Source organism: Pelodiscus sinensis, chromosome 19 (assembly GCF_052426305.1).
Source record: "Pelodiscus sinensis isolate ZL-2025 chromosome 19, ASM5242630v1, whole genome shotgun sequence".
NCBI lineage: Eukaryota > Metazoa > Chordata > Testudines > Trionychidae > Pelodiscus > Pelodiscus sinensis.
Window position 1 is genome coordinate 6,480,202 of NC_143070.1, and position 16,698 is coordinate 6,496,899.

At 48.1% G+C, this 16,698-nt stretch overlaps 1 protein-coding gene across 3 annotated transcripts; it reads right to left on the reverse strand.

Moving 5' to 3' along the window:
* Positions 1 to 261: 261 nt before the first annotated feature.
* On the reverse strand, positions 262 to 16,100 carry LOC102463934 (uncharacterized). Of its 3 annotated transcripts, XM_089770795.1 has the most exons (6): positions 14,932 to 16,100; positions 13,086 to 13,198; positions 7,390 to 7,477; positions 6,559 to 6,685; positions 2,724 to 2,837; positions 262 to 2,405 (listed from the first exon to the last, which is right to left on the reverse strand). In XM_089770795.1, the coding sequence occupies exons 3-6, from the start codon at positions 7,411 to 7,413 to the stop codon at positions 877 to 879; spliced, it is 1,794 nt and encodes a 597-aa protein (XP_089626921.1). In that variant the 5' UTR covers positions 7,414 to 7,477; positions 13,086 to 13,198; positions 14,932 to 16,100; the 3' UTR covers positions 262 to 876. The 3 variants fall into 3 exon arrangements, with proteins under 3 accessions (XP_089626921.1, XP_075770081.2, XP_089626920.1); XM_075913966.2 differs by lacking the exon at positions 13,086 to 13,198 and having other exon boundaries at positions 14,932 to 16,099; XM_089770794.1 differs by lacking the exon at positions 13,086 to 13,198 and having other exon boundaries at positions 262 to 2,363; positions 14,932 to 16,087.
* Positions 16,101 to 16,698: the final 598 nt, after the last annotated feature.

Below are 16,698 nucleotides of genomic sequence, written 5' to 3' on the forward strand. Positions count from 1 at the left end.
ACCTTATATACAGTTACAAATACATCACTGCTGATGTGTTGCCCTCTGATGTTGCCATGCTACCACAAATCACCTTGTGCCTCATGATCTGATTAGACCATCTCCATCACTCATGTATCAATCTCGACATTTTCCTGACCCTGTGTTGGTATCTGTGGGGAGTAACCATCTAGCTATTATCTTAGACCCTTTTCCTGAATTGAGAAGCAGACTTCGAGGCCCCTCTGAGGGTACGTCTAGACTACAGGGTTTTTTTTAAAAAAACTTCACCTGAGTCTAGACTGTCATCGCATTCTTTTGAAATTAAATCGAAAGAACATGGTGGTTTTTTTGATAGTGGTGAACCTCCTTTTACGACAAAGAACGCCTTTTTTTCAAAAGAGCTCTTTTGAAAAAAGACACTTTTGAACGCAAACAGGGCTTTTTCAAAGGAGAGCGTCCAGATTTCCTGTGTGCACTCTTTAGAAAAAGTGGATCGCTTTTTCGAAAGTCACATGGCTGTCTAGATGATCTCTTTCAAAAATGGGATGGGACGGGAGAGGGGGAACTTGAGGCAGGCACAGGGAGCATCTGGAGGAGTTTGTGTCTCTTCATTCTCCCCCCTCCGGCCCAGCAGCTCTGGCTGCAGCTGGCAGAAGGGGCAATTGCCCCCCTGCCTGCCTGAGGTTTGCTCAGACCAGGCAGAACCAGTGGGTCACTGACCAGTTAATTGTTGGGTCCTGCTGTGCCCTCACCCTAGCGCTGGACAGCTGGATCCCTGGGAGTCAAATGCCACTCATCTGTGTGTGGGAATTAGGAAGGGCACTAAGAGAATTTCTCTTGGGTGTGGAGGAGTCTCTGGTGCCCAAGCGCTAATAGAAGTGTTTTACACACCAGCTAATGAAATCTGCAAAGTTTCTTCCCTGGGGTATTTGCTGATGCAGGACTCGTGTGGATTTTCTGATGTCTAGTAAGGTTTGAAGTGTACCTGAAGCTTTTCCCACAATCAAGGCATTTATACGGTCTCTCTCCTGTGTGGATTCTCTCATGACCAATGAGAGCTGATCGCTCAGCGAAACCTTTCCCACAATCAGGGCATGTATATGGTCTCTCTCCCGTGTGGGTTCTCTCATGGACAGTAAGGGCTGATCCTTGAGTGAAACCCTTCCCACACTCATGGCATTTATATGGTCTCTCTCCTGTGTGCACCCTCTGATGGATAATAAGGTATGAACTCTGACTGAAGCTTTTCCCACAATCCAAGCACTTATATGGTTTCTCTCCCGTGTGGGTTCTCTTGTGGATAGTAAGTGCTGATCGCATGGTGAAACTTTTCCCACATTCATGGCATTTATATGGTCTTTCTCCTGTGTGGGTTCTCTCATGGTCAGTAAGGTCTGACTGCTGAGTGAAACCTTTCCCACACTCATGGCATTTATATGGTCTCTCTCCCGTGTGGGTTCTTTCATGGACAGTAAGGGTTGATCGGTCAATGAAACCTTTCCCACACTCGTGGCATTTATATGGTCTCTCGCCCGTATGGGTTCGCTCATGGAGAGTAAGGGCTGATCGCTGATTGAAATCTTTCCCACACTCATGGCATTTATATGGTCTCTCTCCTGTGTGCAGTCTTTGATGGATAATAAGGTGTGAAGTCTGACTGAAGCTTTCCCCACAATCCAAGCACTTATATGGCTTCTCTCCTGTGTGGGTTCTCCCATGGACAATAAGGGTTGATCGCTCAATGAAACCTTTCCCACACTCATGGCATTTATATGGCCTCACTCCTGTGTGGATTTTCTCGTGTCTAATGAGGTTTGACCTCTGACTGAAGTTTTTCCCACATTCCAAGCAGCTATAGTGCCGCTCTTCTGTGTGGATTTTCTGATGTCTGCTAAGGTGCGAACTCAAAGCGAAGCTTTTCCCACCCTCAAGGCATGTATGGGATTTCTCTCCCATGTGGATACTCTCATGTTCAGTATGGGATGACCGTTCAGTCACACTTTTTCCACACTCCAGGCATTTGCAGAGCCTCTTTCCTGTGTGCCCTCTCTGGGGCAGAATAAGGCCTGACTTCTCACGGAATCTTTTCCCACAGTCTGAGCATTCATAGGATTTTTTTCCATTGAGAGGTGTCTGCTGGGCTGAAGTTTCCTTAGGATCGTTGGATCCTCCCAAACATTTAATGGATTCCTCTGCTTTCCTGCTTGGATTGTTCTCCAGTTGCCTCTCTGCCCTGTGTCGATTTCCCCAGGCTTCCCCCTGTTCTACACACTGGGAAAAATCCCCTTCAGCTCCTTCCAAAAATGTTCCTTGTGATTCTACAGTTCCGGGACCTTCCCGTGGTCGATTCTCCTCATTGTTCTCCCTCACTGCCCTATCACCTGTTGGGGGAGAGAGAATCCAGGCAGGAGTCACCGTCTGTGCTGGGGAGAAAGGACCAAGAGGGGAATGGCAAAGGCAGAGAGCACAACACAATAATAGTTCAGGAAACTGAGACATTGGATTCTGCCTCCACACCCCACCCAAGCACTCCCAGGGAAGGAAACGTAGGGAGGAAACTCCTGACAGCTAACAGGATGGCTGGGAAGTTGTGACAGGTATTTGTCAGCATGATACCTGCAGCCCTACCTGGGGGACATGGGGCAGAAGTGAGGGCTCTCGCTCTCGGCTCATTTTTGGGACTCCCAGGTTTTTCCTGCACACACTGGAAGATTTCTGTGTCAGCTCCCCTGACTCCTCACCTGTGCAGGTGGCTTTCAAGATCCCCATAGCTTTGGAGGGCTGGGGATCTGGGACCCACGGCTCTTCCCCTTGTTCCAGCCGGGCGATCAGGTCAGCTTTAGGAATGGGGAATCCTGCACGGGGTGAAATCAGGCAAAGTGAAGGCACATGGAGTCTGGGCAGAGTATGTGTCACATGGAACATTCCCTGAGCACAATCTGATCCTACATGGGACTATAGTAGCTCAGGGTATGTCTACACTACAGCGCTAATTCGAACTAACTTAGTTCGAATTAGTTAATTCAAACTAAGCTAATTCCAATTAGTGCATCTAGAACTAAAAATTAATTCGAATTAGCATTTTGCTAACTCGAAATAGCATGTCCACATTGAGTGGACCCTGAACCGAGGTTAAGGATGGCCGGAACCAGTGCGGGCAGGACATCAGGTTAGGACTTAGAGTGTGGAGCTGCTGCCTCAGGCTAACCAAGGGCTGTGCTTAAAGGGACCCCACCCCCACCCCGGACAGACAGTTCTCAGGGTTCCCTGCTTGCTTGTCTACCTCGATGAGGTACAGCAAAGCAGTCCTGTCTTGGAGTGCCCTGAGTGCCCGCACTCGGCACATCACAGCACTCGGCCATCAGCACGGCTGCATTTGCCCCAGGCTGCCATCCGGGGGCATCAATTGGGGTGCTGTCAGGATCTAGGAGGCCTTGCAGGGGAGCTTCCACCCCGAGGAGCCCACAGAGCCACCCCAGTCCTCCCCATCGGGGGCTCGTACCCCATTCCTCCCTTACCTCCTTCCACTTACACCTCCCTAGCCCCCCTTCCTGATGTAAAAAATAAAGGACACGTGTTCAAAAATAGAAATTCTCTTATAAATAAATTAATGGAGATTGCCTATCTCCTAGAACTGGAAGGGACCTTGAAAGGTCATCAAGTCCAGTCCCCTGCCTTCACAGCAGGACCAAGTACCACCCCTAACAAATTTTTGCCCCAAGTGGCCTACACAAGGATTAAACTCACAACCCTGGGTTTAGCAAGCTAATGCTCAAACCACTGAGCTATCCCTCCCCCCTTTTGTCTTTAGTTAACAAAACTGGGGGCAAGGGGATTAACCTCTGGGGAGACTGGGAAAAGGGGGTGAGAGAGGGGAGGGGGAAACCTGGGAGGAGGGAGCTGGAAGAGGGAAGCCAGGGGAAGAAGGGGGAGGGGAAGTATAAAGCTATGGTACGCCATATCTTCAGTACTGTGTACAGATGTGGTCTCCTAAACTCAAAAAAAAGATATTTTGGCCTTGGAAAGGGTTCAGAAAAGGGCAACTAAAAGGATCAGGGGTTTGGAACAGGCTAAAGATACTGGGACTTTTCAGCTTAGAAAAGAGGAGACTGAGGAGGGATAGGATAGAGGTCTATAAAATCATGAGTGGTGTGGAGAGGGCTGATAAAGAAAAGTTATTCATTAGTTCCCATAATATAAGGACTAGAGGACACGAGATGAAATTAATGGGGAGCAGGTTTAAAACTAATAAGCAAAAGTTCTTCTTCACACAGCACATAGTCAACCTGTGGAACTCCTTGCCTCAGGAGGCTGTGAAGGCTAGAACTATAACAGAGTTTAAAGAGAAGTTAGATAAATTCATGGAGGTTGGGTCCATGGAGTGCTATTAGCCAGGGGGTAGGAATGGTGTCCCTGGCCTCTGTTTGTGGAAGGCTGGAGATGGATGGCACGGGAAAAATTGCTTGGTCATTGTCTTCGGTCCATCCCCTCCGGGGTACCTGGTGTTGGCCGCTGTCGGCAGACAGGCTACTGGGCTAAATGGACCTTTGGTCTGACCCAGTATGGCCGTTCTTATATTCTTATGTTCTAAGCTCAGGGCTCAGGGTCGGGGGTCTCACTGGACCAACTTGATTTTCATGCAAACCTGCTCCTGGGTTCACATATGGCCTCTGGTGGCCAGGCTGTCAGCCATGCAGCTGTGGATGGCTGCATTCCTGTGGCTAGTGCGGAGATCGTGGACGTTGGAGGCCTCCCCCCAAACCTCGATGAGGTCCACAATCTCCGCACTAGACCAGGCGGGCGCCCGCCTCTTGCGGCCCCAGGCAGGCTCCTGGGAGCCGCTAGCCTGGTCCTGGGAAGAGGCGGAGGGCTGGGTGGCAGCAGGTGCCTGGCTCATGCCGTGCCAGGTGCAGGGTCTGCTGGCTGGGTGCTGGCAGGCTTGCAACTGGCACAAGCACCGTAGCCAGACCGTGCCCCTTTAAGGGCTCTGGGGCCGGGAGAGGGGCAGAAAAGTTTCCCAGGTTTGGCCCAGAGTGGCCACCAGGGCAACCTGGGGAGGGCTAGCCTCCAACTAGTTCGAATTAAGTGGCTACACAGCCCTTAATTCGAACTACTTAATTCGAACTAGGCTTTACTCCTTGTAGAATGAGGTTTACCTAGTTCGAATTAAGTGCTCCACTAGTTTGATTTAAATTCGAACTAGCGGTTTGTATGTGTAGCCCCTATCAAAGTTAATTCGAACTAAGCTTTTGCGCAAAAAGGCCAGTGTAGACAGCCCAGATTTGTTTTCCGCAAAAAAGCCCCGATCACCATTTTCATGATCGGGGCTTTTTTGCGGAAAACGCGTCTAGATTTGCCACGGACGCTTTTCGGCAAAAAGTGCTTTTGTGGAAAAGTGTCCGTGCCAATCTAGATGCTCTGTTCCGAAAATGCTTTTAACGGAAAACTTTTCCGTTAAAAGCATTTCCGGAAAATCATGCCAGTCTAGACACAGCCTAGGAGTTTTAATGATCTATGGGTTCTGGGGAACTTGCTGACACACACACATCTCGAGAGCTATGTCTACACTGCAGGCTTCTTGTGCAAGAATGGCCATTCTTGCGCAAAAACTTGCAGAGTTTCTACACTGCGCAAGTAAATTTACAGTACGGTGCCGGAAAAGAAGGCTTCTTGCGTAAGAGTTATTCCTCTCCCTTCGAGGAATAAACCCTCTTGCACAAGAAGCCAGTGTGGACGGGCACCAGGGGTTTCTTGTGCAAGAAACCCCTATGGCTAAAATGACGATCAGAGCTTTCTTGTGCAAGAGGGAATCCGCACTGCCATGGACTCTCTCACGCAAAAGCACTTGGGAAAAACAGTTCTTGTGCAAGAAGCCTGGGCTACGTCTACACTGGCCCCTTTTCCGGAAGGGGCATGTTAATTTCAGCGATCGTAATAGGGAAATCCGCGGGGGATTTAAATATCCCCCGCGGCATTTAAATAAAAATGTCCGCCGCTTTTTTCCGGCTTTTCAAAGTAGGAATAAGATCCTCCGGAAAAGGGCACTTTTTCCGGAGGATCGGGGCCAGTGTAGACGCTCTTTTCTGGCTTTTCTAAAAGCCGGAAAAAAGCGGCGGACATTTTTATTTAAATGCCGCGGGGGATATTTAAATCCCCCGCGGATTTCCCTATTACGATCTCTGAAATTAACATGCCCCTTCCGGAAAAGGGGCCAGTGTAGACGTAGCCCTGCAGTGTAGATGTAGCCTGGGGGTAAATTTCTGCCCATTTCCAAGCATGAGGAATCTGGAGCCCTCCCCACAGCTGAAGCCAGTCCCAAGAAGGCCGATGAACCATGTGTGTAGGAGAAATAATAAAGGCTGGACAGTTCCCTGGTTCTGGCCACTGAAAGCTGGAGAGATGGGGTGAATTACACGTCCCTTAGGTGTCTGTCTCCTCTGTTCCCCGGAAGGGGACAGGGGGATGAAAATGTCTCTCACATGGGGGCTGTGGGCCCCACTCCCCTCTAATTTAACTGAGCAGATACAGAAATGCCGGCCCCAGCGCTTTGCTAGCTGAGGGGACGGGAATCCTTACCCAGCGAGGTCACCGCCTCGTAGTTCTCCTGCATGACGTCCCTGTAGAGGGCTCTCTGAGCGGGGCCCAGCAGCGCCCCCTGCCCCGGGGTGAAATACACAGCCACCTCCTCGAAGGTCACCTTCATCTGCAACAACAGGAGCCCCCCAGCCACAGCCCCACTAGTCACAAAGGAGGAGGTCAGAGGAGCAGAATCCCGCCCTGCCCTGCCCAGAGAGGCCAGAAGACTCCAGGGAAGAGAGAGGGGAGAGAGCTCCTTGTGCCTCCCAGCAGATGGAGCAGGGCTGGGTCTTCTCATCCACCCACCTGCCAGCCACAGGCTGAGGGGGGAGCAGAGCTCTGCAGAGGCGACAGGGACAGGAATCCCAGCACCCACCTATTTCACGGCAGCCTCTGGCTAGTGAGCTCTGTCTCCAGCGTGAGAAAAATACAATAGGAACGGCCCGGCTGGGTCAGACCAAAGGCCCCCCCGGCCCAGGGTCCTGTCTGCCCACAGGGGCCAATGCAGGTGCCCCAGAGGGAATGAACAGAACAGGGAACCACCGAGTGCTCCATCCCCTGTCGCCCATTCCCAGCTTCTGGCAAACAGAGGCTCCGGACACCCTCCCCGCCCATCCTGGCGAATAGCCACTGATGCACCAATGGAGACTCTGCTCAGTTTTCCTCGCCCTGTCCCTAGGGAGTTTTAGAACAGGGAGACAGTCAGGCCCTATGCTGAGCATGTCCCAGCAGGTTTATCCCACTCGGCCCCCTCCCTGCCTCACCCTGTGTATTTCCTGCCCCTTCCCCCTCTACAATAACCCCCCTGCAGCTCCCCACAAAATCCCCTACCTGAGCCGGCTCCACCACAGCCATTTCCCCGCCCTGTCTCCTGCAAGATGGGACGCTCCGGAGCAAAGCGCGGACGTGAGTCTTCACTCTGTCAGGGCGAGAGGGACGATTGGGGAGGTTTCCAAAGGAGGTTCGGTCCATTTCACAGCCCAGTTCCCCCAGGCTGCCTCCCTGCCGACAGACACTGTAGGGCCGTGCCATGCAGGGAAAGCCCTCAGTTGTGCACTGACAACACGGACCTCGTCCCCCGTGTTCCCTCCGAGGTGCACGCCTGTGCAGGGGGAAAACCAAGAATTTGAGGCCCGCCCACCTCTTCAGCAGGGCCGCGCAATGGCTGCTCAGCGGCGGGGCCAAGTTGCAGGCGGCTTCCCTGTTCCAGAAGTAGCACACGGCCCTGGCCAGAGCTTCAGCCCTTCCCCAGTGCTGGAGCTGTGAGCCACATGACTGGCAGCGGCTGCTGCCTCTGTCCCAGCCGGGGCAGGGAAATGGAGCCATGTTACAGGCAGCTGGCAGCTGCTCTGGTGGCCGGAGCCACATGGTCGGGGGCGGCAGACAGGGCTGATCCGGGGCCATGTGATGAGTGGCAAGTGGTTGCTCCGGCAGCCAGGGCCAGAGGAACCACAAGCAAGCAGCAGGCGCTGCTCCGGCTGTAGTAAGTATGTTTCCATGCTTTGGATTTGTAGAAAGACACAGAATCACCCAGAACTAGGACTCATTCAAATACTTTAACCCTTTCCCAGAGGTCAGGGAATCATCAGTAGAACTGGATGGCTACGTCTAGACTGGCATGATTTTCCAGAAACGTTTTTAACAGAAAAGTTTTCCGTTAAAAGCATTTTCGGAACAGAGCGTCTAGATTGGCACGGACGCTTTTTCCGCAAAAGCACTTTTTGCAGAAAAGCATCCGTGGCCAATCTAGACGCGCTTTTGCGCAAAAAAGCCCTGATTACCATTTTTGCGCAAAACAAATCTTAGCTGTCTACACTGGCCCTTTTGCGCAAAACTTTTGCGCAAAAGGGACTTTTGCCCGAACGGGAGCAGCATAGTATTTCCGCAAAAAGCATTGATTTCAGACAGTAGGAAGTCAATGTTCTTGCGGAAATTCAAGCGGCCAGTGTAGACAGCTGGCAAGTTTTTCCAGAAAAGCGGCTGATTTTCCGGAAAACCTGGCCAGCCTAGACACAGCCAATATGTAATCTGGAGATTTCACTATAAATGGAATATTTATGTATAGAAGGAAGGGCGGGGGGTGTATATGAGTGGGGTCGGTGGGAGGTGGTCTTCTAGAAAGCAATTCTTTTGTGCCCAGAAGGGTCAACTAACGTGTTCATCCCAGGTCTAATTCAGGCCCTTTGCAATTGCGCAGGTTCAACCACTCTGAAGTCCGCCCTATAAATGAAATCCAAATTTTTCTGGCTGAAGCAAGAGCAGAATTTGACACCTTGGTTCTAATAATTCTGCTGAAGTGGTGATCTTCCATGGCGTCTTCTCTCCTGAAGGGTTACATGCAGCTCGTTGACCTGGCAATATTTGAAAGTATCATCTGCAGAGTCATGAAAACATTTTAAAGGCTATTTCCGTGGTCAGGTAGCTCATAAGTATCGGTGGCATTAGCTGTTGGAGTGCAACTTTCTCCGGATTCTTTTCCTTTAGGATTTTTCTTTTCAGTTTCTTCCTTGCTGTTTGATATTGAGTCAGAGTGTCATTATTTTGTATCATGGGCTTGTCATTTTACTTGGTCATTATTTGTGTTACTTATTTTGAACATTTGTACCAGACTCTGGCTTGATTGGTCTTTTTCTTCAAAACTCCATAAAATTAAATTAGAAATAAGAGGAAAGGCAATTAACAATGGGAAGGTACAAGTCGGCCCCTGACTTGCAACACAATTGGTCCCTGAAGAAGCATCGCAAGTCGGGGGTGTCATAACGCAAACCCTCATTTACAATAGTCGCTGCGTGCCGTCATAAATGCCAGCCAAGAACGTAAGTTGGGAGGGTTTGTCCCCTTCCGCACTTACAAAAATGGTTGTAAGTGCAGGGGGTCGTAACTCGGGCAGTTGGAAGTCACGGGTTTCCTGTATTACTATGGTAAAATGAGTTGTTTAGTCGGACACTGACATGCTATCATTTTTATTGTTCATTGATTTGACCTCTCTCAGAAACTCATCTGGTTCGCTCCAGAGTCCGCACATGGATGGAACATTTTAGGGAGGAAATTTTAAAAGCACATAAAAACGTGGTGGCATAAACCACATTGATTTGCCATAGAATTAATTTTTCTAAATATTTTGAGCGCTTTTCAAAATATTCCCATTAATGTACAAATTCACCTGCCGACAGGGGTCACGGGCAAAGGAGGCAAATGGGCCGGGGGTCCCAGCAATTGCTGCTAACTACTGTGGCAGTAGCCAGAACCCCAAGCTCTGCAATTCACCACTGGAGTGCCAGATAGTGTGATCTGGGCAGTGCTAAGGGCTGACTGTCCCGTCCCTTCTGTCCACGGGGGCCCAGCAAGTCCGTTCCTATGTGTTCAGTTAACCCATTACCACACTTTTCATTTAAATTAGAGATAAAAGGTAGGTCACTTAATTTACTGGCACTCAGGTAACTTTTCATTATCCTAGACAGAGAGAATGTGGCATCTCTCTCAATACAACGCTCTGGGGAATGTTCTCCAGTAACAGATTCAAAACATCTTTCAATCTTAGATTGTGGGGACTGATTTTGTTCCATGATCTTTTATAGTCCAATTAAAAATAAATACATACATACATACATACATACATAACCCCCTGAGCTCCACTAAATTGCTCAGCATCATGGGGGGTTGCTCACCTGACTTCAGACCCCCTTGCAGCTGGGAAAGCTTCCAGACACCGTGCTGCCATTCCCCCAACAGGGTGGGTAGGCTGATTGAGCTCAACACCCCCCTTCAGGGACCCCCTTAGCATGGACAGACCACCCTGTGCAGTGATGGGGACCCTGTTGTGGATTCTCTTAGCATGGTCAGGTCCCTGCCCCCCTGTAGCCTTTGGAACCCCCCCATTGGGGATCCCCTTAGCATGGCCAGATACCTCCACCCCCTGCATGCTTGGGTATAGTGACAGGAATCCCTCCCCCACAAACACACCACCCCAAGCACAGCACCCCACATGCAGTGGGGGGAGAGAGAGCGGCAGTGCTCAGAGTGCGCCCAGGCCAGGGCACCCCGCAGCACCCCAGCCAGGCTCCGCGCAGCCCCTCCTGGGACTCAGGTGGCTGCTGCTCTGCCTGGGTTTTGTCTCACATCCGCCCAGCATCCCCCCACCTCACCCCCTGGCCGTGGCAGCCACTGTAACAAGGAACAAGCGGCTGCCTGCAGGTGGAGGAGGAGGCAGTGGCACAGCTGGACTTGGGGCCCTGCACAGCAGAGACAGTCCTGCGGGGAGGGGAGCATGAGGTGTAGTGTTGGGGCAGCCGCAGTGGGTGGCGGGGTGGCAGGGGCTCGGCGGGCGGCAGCGGAGAATGCTCCATCCCAGATGCCCGCCAGCAAAGCGCCAAGGAAGCCGCCTACGTGGTGGGAGGGGGGAGGGAAGGAAATAGCTGCACTGTGTAGATGTACCCTTAGGCTGCGTCTACACCGCAAGGTTTTTGTGCAAAAATGGCCAATTTTGCACAAGTAAATCTGCAGTAAAATGGCAGAAGAGAGGGCACTTGCCGATGCAGGGAAACCTCCTTCTACGAGGCATAACTCCCTTTTGCGCTACAGCTATTGTGCAAAAAGGCAGATGTGGATGCTCCAGCTGGAGCCTGGGAAAAAACACAGGTGCTCTGATGGCCGTACAGTGTAGACATGGCCCTAAAAATTAGTCTCTCAACTTTGTCCCTAAACTTTTTTTTTCCTAATAGTCTCTTAGTTTAATCTAGATTTAGGTCAGTCTGTTAGGTAAACTAAGTTAGCTTCAATAATCTTTTAGCATTAGCTTTTGCACCTCTCAGTCAAGAACTGAGAAACCTGGGCCTGACCTGTTGTACCAGAGGGAAGGCTCATCCTTAGTCTCTTGTCACCAGCTTATCAAGATCGGATGTTAATCACCACCTATAGAAATAATTCTATATGTATCTTAGACTAATAACGCTGCATTTGTAACCCTGATTTACTTTACTACTCAAATTACTATTTCATTTCAATTCCATATATTTTAATAAAGTTTTAAAATTATTTTGTCTCCGTGTGAACCCCCCTTAATGCCCCCTGAAAGTCCCTGGGATATTCTGTGCAGCCTGATTCTGGGACAAGAACCCTATTATCTTCTGATTAGTTCAATTGGCGAGTCTGTAACCCAAACTAATCGTATTTACCATCTTTAAATCAGGCTACAGGCTCTTTGAGGAGCGTGAGACAGGAATGTCTAGAGATTCCAGACATTTTAGACCCTTTGGAGGCAACAGTGAAAGAATCAGAGTTAGAAAGCAGAGGCTGTGCCTGACTTGGTCTCTGACTTAGCTGACTGTCTTAGAGCACAGAAATCTTTATTTCCCATGGCTGTTTCTTGGCAGCGGTCCCAGTTTCTTGGTTTGTACTGTGGTTTGACTTAGAGGTTTGTTTTCCCCTTTCCTGGCCAGATGTACCAAGAAGATAAGCAGCAGCACGGAGCTCAGTGACCTGCCCTCATGGTGCCAGGAGAAGCTCACTTATAAGTTCACATAAGCCATCAGAAAGACTTAGAGACACCAGAAAGGCCGCATATCTCAGAACTTTTAGGATTCAAGTTGTTTAATCCAGTGTTTCTCAACCAGTGGTACGAGTACTCTTAGGGGTACTTGAGAGAAGTCCAGGGGGGCACTTCAGCACAACTGAAACTTGGGAGAAAACTGAATTTTTGTTTTAAGTTTTACAGCGCTTTATTATTTTTGTACTTTTTACACCCAAAAATTTCATTGCCCGCTCGGCTACGATTAAGTTGCTTAAACAAATGTGTTGCAATAGTAGAAAAAAAATTGTGTGTGTCTGAAAACTGGTACTGGGGGTACTTATTTTTTTTTAAAAGGGAGTACTTGATCATTCTTTTTTTTTTAAGTACTTTATAAACAAAGGTTGAGAAACTAAACACTGGTTTAGTCCCCTTAGTTCTTCTGGGATACACCCTTAATCTGTCTGCCTCAGTTTCCTCCAATTGTTTGTTATTAATCAGCTCCCATAACTCCAGTCCCAATCAAGAGGAATGGATGGGGCTGTGTCAATAACCCTTTGACAACCTAATACCCACCAGGCCTCATTAACTCAGAGCTATAAAAGCTGGGAGGAAGCCAGTGAAAAGAGAAAGAGAGGCGGGCCGGGGCCGGAGCCGGAGCCAGTTTTAAAAAAAAAGCTAAACACATTAGTTTAGACACTCTGCAGATGAAAATTGCTAACTTTCAAATTTGATTTTTAGTTATATTTGTAAAATAACTTAAAATTCTTATGAAAATAAATGCAATTCCAAGTATGATCATAATGATGTAGTGTAATGTTAATGAGTCACGTACATTATTGTGGTCCATAAACATAAATACCAAAATAATTAGAAAATAAATTTCCTTTCTTAATAACAGAGGGAATAACCTGATGTATATTCAAATCAAGTAAATATGGTTCTAGTGGAATTGATAACAGTAGTAACACAGAGTGTGTCTGTTAGGGAAAGCAAGCAGATTCTATTTAAATGTATTTACCTCTTCTAAAGAGAGTCTGCAAAGCCTCAAACTTGTGTTTCTGATACCTGGGTTAAAGCTCCAGAATGGATACCTCAAGGCTTGGAATTGGGAACATCTTGCTGTATTGTCTCCTGATAGATACAAATTCCAATTACATTAAATTTTTAATTTTCTATGTGAATTTGGAGCATTTTTATTTCTGTCAATAACAGCTAGATACAGTGCTCCTGTCAGCTAAATTATAACATGCAAAAAAAAAAATAAATAAAAAACCACCCTAGAGTTTTCAGGTGCCTAAGCAGTCCTTGGAATCACAGTGAAGAACCCCTATTCCCCCCTCCGCTATAAAATCCAAAATGATGCCCCTGGTAGTCAGGAGTGGCCAGAGGGAGAGCTCTGAGCTCTGGCAAGATGCAATCCACTATTAGCTTAATTTCTGATGCCAGGACGGCGCTCTGGTACCTCTTTTAAATTACACTCTCAGGGGAGGCAGCTGGGACCAGAGATGATGGGAGGGGAACCCAGAGAGTCCCTAAGGGTCAGAGGTAATGGGGGGAAGCACCAACATAGATATTCACCTAGGGCACCATTCATCCATGTTTGATGAATCGATCACTCAATAGCTGGTGCCAATCAGTGCACACAGACATGCACAAACCCCACACTGAGTTAAGTGTGTAGACACGTCCTCCTTGTTTCTGACCCCCAGTTCAGCGATTAAGTCCATCTGATTAAGTAAAACAGTCGCTTCACTGCAGGCACATTCATGATTCCCACGGATTTTAAAATGAAGAAAGAAGGCTCTTTTCTATGGCTACGTCTACACTGGCCCCTTTTCCGGAAGGGGCATGTAAATTTCACTAGTCGTCGTAGGGAAATCCGCGGGGGATTTAAATATCCCCCGCGGCATTTAAATAAAAATGTCCGCCGCTTTTTTCCGGCTTTTAAAAAAGCCGGAAAAGAGCGTCTAGACTGGCCCCGATCCTCCGGAAAAAGTGCCCTTTTCCGGAGGCTCTTATTCTTACTTTGAAGTAAGAGCCTCTGGAAAAGGGCACTTTTTCCGGAGGATCGGGGCCAGTCTAGACGCTCTTTTCCGGCTTTTTTAAAAGCCGGAAAAAAGCGGCGGACATTTTTATTTAAATGCCGCGGGGGATATTTAAATCCCCCGCGGATTTCCCTACGACGACTAGTGAAATTTACATGCCCCTTCCGGAAAAGGGGCCAGTGTAGACGTAGCCTATTTGATTCTGCATATAACTGGACTTTTCCCCCGTAAGGCTTTCAGAGCAAGAAGATTTGGTGCTCCCTCCCCCGTCCCAAGGAAAAGCAAGAAAAATAGTGGCAATAGGCAGGAAACTATAATTAGAGCCCAGCAAATCTGTGGATAACCACTTTATGGCTGCAGATATCTACATCCATGGATGTAGATGTCTGTGCCTCAATTTTGCAGATGCAAACGAGGATCTGAATACATTTTTTATCTGCGCAGGGCTCTAACTATAGTGATGGCAGTTGGCTTAGCAGCTGTATGTTTCTTTCAGTATGTTAAATACAGGAAATTATTTTATTACAAATCTTCCTTTGCCTTCACTGAGGGTGGGAGCTGGCCCAATGCTCTTGAACCAAGCACAAAAAACTGTATAAATGCATGGCTAAGTCAAAGAGCTGTAAAAATGGTGTTACAGATAGGAAAGTGATCTGAAATTTATTTTGTATGTACATGTAGCATAAAAAGTAAAATAAAGTCTCAAGAGATTATCAAATCTTTGTATTATTAACGCTGTGCAAATAAAAAATCAGTGGCTCTTAAGGATGCTATAAGTCCTTTAGTTCCATGGCTTTCAAGCAGTCAAGATTCACTTACCTGATTTGAGAAGTTTTATGATCTTTAAGATGTGCCCTGGCCTTCATCTGGTAACTGATAGTTTATATTCCAACGCCCATTTCATTGTATCAATTTGCACAGCTGAGTCTAGCTGTAAAATAGCTGCAGTGTTTTATTGTAGCTTTTCCTTACAGTTTTAAATAAATCCTTTTTGTTCCACACTGGTACATGTGCTTTTCGCCTTGGCTAAGAATGGCTGAGTTTGAAACAGCAAGTACTAGAGGAAATGTGAAGTTGTCATATCAACCGTTTTGATATGGGGAAATGAGACTTCTCTTAAAGGAACAGCCACATTCCTGCTAAAAGAGAAGTGTCAGTAGCAGCAGAGGAAAACGTCCGTGTAACACAAATTGCCTAAGTGCAGTAAGGATTTTGAAGGGACTCTTCTTGGGGATCTTTTGTTTGTTTATTTTTGTGAACTGCAGTAAATGTCACACGTAAAAACAACTAATTTTTACAGCTGATCATGACAATAAAAGTTCTCCCATGGATAAGCAGGAACAGGATGAGCCGTGTCACCAGTCACATTCTCTGGTGAAAGAGAGAATCAGAGTGTGAGGGGCCAAACTGGGACCATTTCTCACACTTTCCAGCAGCTCCTTTCTGGCTGGGAAATCCTGGATACCAGGAAGATACTGGAGTGGATGCCTGACTACATCCTCTGTTTGACTTCCAGAAACAGATGAGTAGAGAGACAGAGGAAAGAGACTGATTCTGCTGGGAGGGTTTTGCCAGGAGGCTGGAAAGAGATTTAACCACCCTGGGAATCCCCCTTCCCCCAGCTGGTCCTCCCTGCCTTGTCCTGGGAGAGGCGGGGAAGAGGTAGCATTGGGGAATAGCACATTCCAGGCCAGAGAGTAAGGAGGAGGAGGTGGCATTGTGTGAGGTAGCCCCTCCCTGCCCCCGGGGGAATGGAGCCTGTAAAGACATGACCAGCATGAAGGGAAAGGCCAGAAAGAGCCCAACCCAAGGGAATGGGAGGATGCTGGAGAAGAACCAAGGGGCAGACACACCTCACTCCACTCATTCCTATGGATTTAATATGCAACATGCACATGAAAGCATCACAGAACCCAGGACAGTAACACTGTTTCTGTTCCTCATCATGAGCATGAACCAAGCAGTGAGGCATTTATAAGCTGCTGACACTCCCCCGCTCCACATGCTTCTGGATAACACAGATCCAAAGTGTGTGTTCTGCACTATAGTCTCTGGCTGCATCTACATTGGCAAGATTTTGCACAAAAGCGGTTGCTTTTATGCAAAATCTTGCTGCCTGTCTACACTGGCTGCGAGAATTTGCGCAAGAACACTGACTTTGTAATGTACAAAATCAGTGGTCCTTGCGCAAATATTCCGACGCTCCCACTCAGGGATAAGTCCTCTTGCGCAAGTATTCTTGCGCAAGAGGGCCAGTGTAGACAGCCACGTTAATTTCTTGCGCAAGAGAGCGTCTATACTGGCACGAATGCTTTTGAGCAAAAGATATCTTTTGCACAAAAGTGTCCGTGCCAGTGTAGATGCTCTTTTGCTCAAATACTCTTAATGGAAAAACTTTTCCATTAAATGTATTTGCGCAAAATCATGCCAGTGTAGACATGGCCTGTGTAACAGAGGCTGGAGGCCTTTTCCCACTGGGCTATAAGGAGCTCTGAAGAAGGTCTAGGAACTAATTGTTCAGTGAACCTGAAGCAAATATAAAATCCCAGCTGGCAACGTGTATGGATGACAAGATATGAGCAGACA

Excerpts from the sequence above, each read along its gene's own strand:
- LOC102463934 (XM_075913966.2), bottom strand. The coding sequence starts at position 14,978 with ATGAAGGCCAGGGCACATCTTAAAGATCATAAAACTTCTCAAATCAG. Across the intron at positions 6,686-7,389 it reads CTGTGGTGGAGCCGGCTCAG|ATGAAGGTGACCTTCGAGGA; the intron begins GTAGGGGATTTT and ends CTGTTGTTGCAG. Across the intron at positions 2,406-2,723 it reads CTTGAAAGCCACCTGCACAG|CACAGACGGTGACTCCTGCC; the intron begins GTGAGGAGTCAG and ends CTTTCTCCCCAG.